Consider the following 3,703-nt stretch of genomic DNA (forward strand, 5'->3'; position numbering starts at 1 on the left):
ATATTATTAGTAATTTGCTATAGAATTACTACAGTTTAAAATACTATCCTAATATTAAATCATGAATATAATATTGTTCAGCATTGAAGTTTTGATAATTTATTCACTAGAGCATTTCCAAACAATTGTCTATATTGTGGGCTGTGTATGTCCAATAAAGAGTAGAGGGTTTCATAATATTTAGTATTTTGCAAATGTTCTGGATCTATAACATCAAAACTTTCAGAAACGACACGGAATCCTCTAGGTGACATTTCCAAACACATTTTCCTATTCTCCTTGGTTTCAATATTTAAATAAACAATTCTTTCGGTAAGTGGCAATATTTCCGAAATACTAATACTGCTAACTGCAAATTTTACATCATTTATAACACTTTCAGCTTCTTCTCTCCAGGTAATCCCATTTTCTTGATCGCTATTATTATTCATTTTCTTACTAGAATTTTCCAATATATACATACAAGTATATATCCATATATAAAATTTACAAATTAAATTAACAAACAAAATTTTAGATTTATCACTAACAATAAAATTAAATCCATAGCTTTATTCTCAAATACAATTTAAAAGCTTATTTTTTCCCCTGTACATTTGAATTTCTTTCAAATTGATTTTTTTTTAAATTCATTAGGTGTTGAAAACATATAAGAATATTTTAGTAGATGCTGTGTTAAACGGACAAATTTTGGTTCCTATAGTACCTTGTATACTAGGATCTAGATTAATAAGTCATACAATGCTCATAAAAAATAAGAAATTATAACGTATCTCATAATAAAGTTTTAAATCTGTATTTACTAAACAGTGATATCAGAACTAATTTTTAATCCTAATACATTTTATGGAACACAGCTTTATGATAATACAAAATTACGTTTTTTCGACCTATTAGAATAATATATATTTTTTATTAAACAACAATAAAATATGAATTAAAGTTTTTAATAAACTAGGCGTAAACCCTCAACTTGCTGAAATAATTGAAGAAAATCCTCTTGAGGCATGATATTAAAAAAGCATGAAAACAGTCGTTTAAATAAAACCACTACTTTTATATGTAAAATATGTCAAACAAGTAAATAAGATATTTTTATTTTTGTAAATTAAATACGTAAAAACCATAGAAAATAAATCATTTAACACGGAAGATGCATAAACTGATACTCGAAAGCAAGAAATAAAGAAGTAAATAGAAATAAAGAAATGCATTTAGAAAGATAGGAACAAAATAAAATTTGTGTTATTTATATCACTGGTTTTCTTTTTACTGCTTTAAAGGATTAAGAAGAAATTCTAAACAGAATTTATCAGATAAACAGCTCTAAAATATGAATTATAAATAGAAAATTTATTTTAATTAAATTCGTGTTACATTTACATAAAAAAAAACACAAATCTTATGCAATCTGGTTACTTTATGAGTTATTCCTAATGTTACTTTATAAGAACTCATGTTAAAAGAAAAGAATATATATATGTATATACTAATAGAACAGTATTTATGATCTGAATGGAATTCGGAAATGACATATCATTACAGTTCACATAGTTTGATTTACAATAATTTTGGTATTAAAATCATATTACATTTGTACTGATTTAGAGATTACTCTAACGAGAATTATAGGCAATACATAACAACTCAGAAATCTAACTATTAAACTATATAAATAAAATATTAATATAACTATAAATTACAATAACCTTTAAATAATATTTAATAATATACTCATATTGTTATGAATACTGTTAAAAATATTCCTACAAAATAATTAATCTACTTGGGTTTTGTAAATTTTTCATTATTCAATAATTAATTGAAATCTTTAATGTATTTTTTAAAAAGTCGGTATTTTAAAGATTTTGAATAAGAATAATAATTTAAAATTCAAATAGGTTTAAATCAGGGATCACTTCTATATCCTAGTGTCATTATACATCAAATCATTTCTAATGGAATATAAACTGATAATCTCTATAAATCTACTCAGATTATATTTAAGCTATCAAATTAACAATTAGAAAGTTTTTGATAAGTCTCCAGAGTCTATATGTTGGTTGCAACTAGAATGTATGCCAATATTAAATTTTAAGTTGTTAAGCATNTATATAAATGTATATAATCTATAAAATATAATTTGATTTTAAGAAATTACCTTATTGTTTGGAAAATGTCTAAAAATGTCAGACTAAATAATATAATAGTAGTATTTATATCTTTCCTGTGTTGAGTGCATTACAGTATATATACAGGAAAAGGTGGAACCCTCCATTTCAGACTGATAATAGATGTGAACTCTAGCAAATTATGGCTGAACTGCACTAGGCAGACATCCATAGCAAGGGGAGGACGCCTCCCACTTCAGTTATGCAGTTGCACTTAGTGAAACAGGACGTTTGTGTTTTTTGCAATTCTAAACTTTTGAATGGTAAGTGAATTTAATTACTTCTAAAATATAAATCATGTAGTTGTAGGTTTCCTGGTGGATGTGTCCCATTCTAGAGGCCTAGGAGTACATGTTAGTCTGTCTGATGTTCACGTTTTTAAAGTTTGTTGTTGACAAAAATTAAGTTAACGCACGACAGCGATGTGTGAAATATGGACCCCACTGGTGCTTTTAATATGGAACCCAACTAATATTACCCACAAATTCAAACCATGGAATAATTTTTGTAAAAGTATGTGGTGTATGAATGAAAAAATTAGAAATAGATACCTAAAACTATAAATAAGTAGATCTAGTTAAATTCTGAAGTTATTTTGGTTAAAAAACTTCTGGATAAGTGTTCTTTTAAACTGATTTTTTCAAATTGATTTTTTTTTAAATTTTCAGATGCTTAGAGCCCAGCTGAACAAGCCAAAAAAAAACCCAAAGAGACAAACATGGAGCTAGGAGAAAATAGCAGGGACAATGAGTATGGTAAGAAACAAAAAAATGGGGCTGAAGAAAGCTGAAAAATTTTATGAGGTGCCAAAAACTACTTTGTAAATTCTCTTTTTGCAAGCAGACATTCCTCTGGAGCAATTTATGAAAAAGACACTAGTTAGAAAGCCAATTCTTCGTGAGAATATCGAAAAAGAGCTGGTGGAATACAGTAATACCCCGAACTTACGCAATAGGTGGGACCAAGCAATAACCACATAAGTCAAATTCGCGTAAGTCAGGGTATAATTTCGCAATTTGTGTAAAATCCAAGTCGGATGTATGTAAACAAATAAATGTTCTCGTTAATCTTATCTCGTCTTTTGATTCGCTCACGGTTACGAGAAATCACCACACAGAGTCTTTCAAGTCTCCGTATATATGACAAACACAGAAATAAATAACACAAAATAAATTGTAGCTAGTGTCGATTCTGCGCGACATGTCCGAACATGTAAGCTGAACAATAGTGTNTTCGCTCACGGTTACGAGAAATCACCACACAGAGTCTTTCAAGTCTCCGTATATATGACAAACACAGAAATAAATAACACAAAATAAATTGTAGCTATGTGTCGATTCTGCGCGACATGTCCGAACATGTAAGCTGAACAATAGTGTTGGGAGAGTGAGTAATCAAGAGTTGTGTGGTGCTCAAAGAAAAGAATTGACGAGATTTGAAAATCGCATAACTCCGGGTTCGTGTAAGTCAGGGTAGCGTAAGTCGAGGTACTACTGTATATATTGTTGATGGAGGTTGTATTTTTTTATTAT

At 28.4% G+C, this 3,703-nt stretch overlaps 1 protein-coding gene across 1 annotated transcript; it reads right to left on the reverse strand.

The window, feature by feature from the left end:
• Window positions 1–107: 107 nt before the first annotated feature.
• Window positions 108–431, reverse strand: LOC111617422 (GSK3B-interacting protein-like; the record flags this gene model as incomplete). The annotated part of the gene is made up of 1 exon (XM_023358716.1): window positions 108–431. A coding segment is annotated over exon 1 (324 nt), but the record flags the coding sequence as incomplete, so codon positions are not given.
• Between the last annotated feature and the right edge of the window lie 3,272 nt (window positions 432–3,703).

The sequence above is a fragment of the Centruroides sculpturatus genome, unplaced genomic scaffold (assembly GCF_000671375.1).
Source record: "Centruroides sculpturatus isolate CEXI.00-Female unplaced genomic scaffold, Cexi_2.0 scaffold5964, whole genome shotgun sequence".
Taxonomy (NCBI): Eukaryota; Metazoa; Arthropoda; class Arachnida; order Scorpiones; family Buthidae; genus Centruroides; species Centruroides sculpturatus.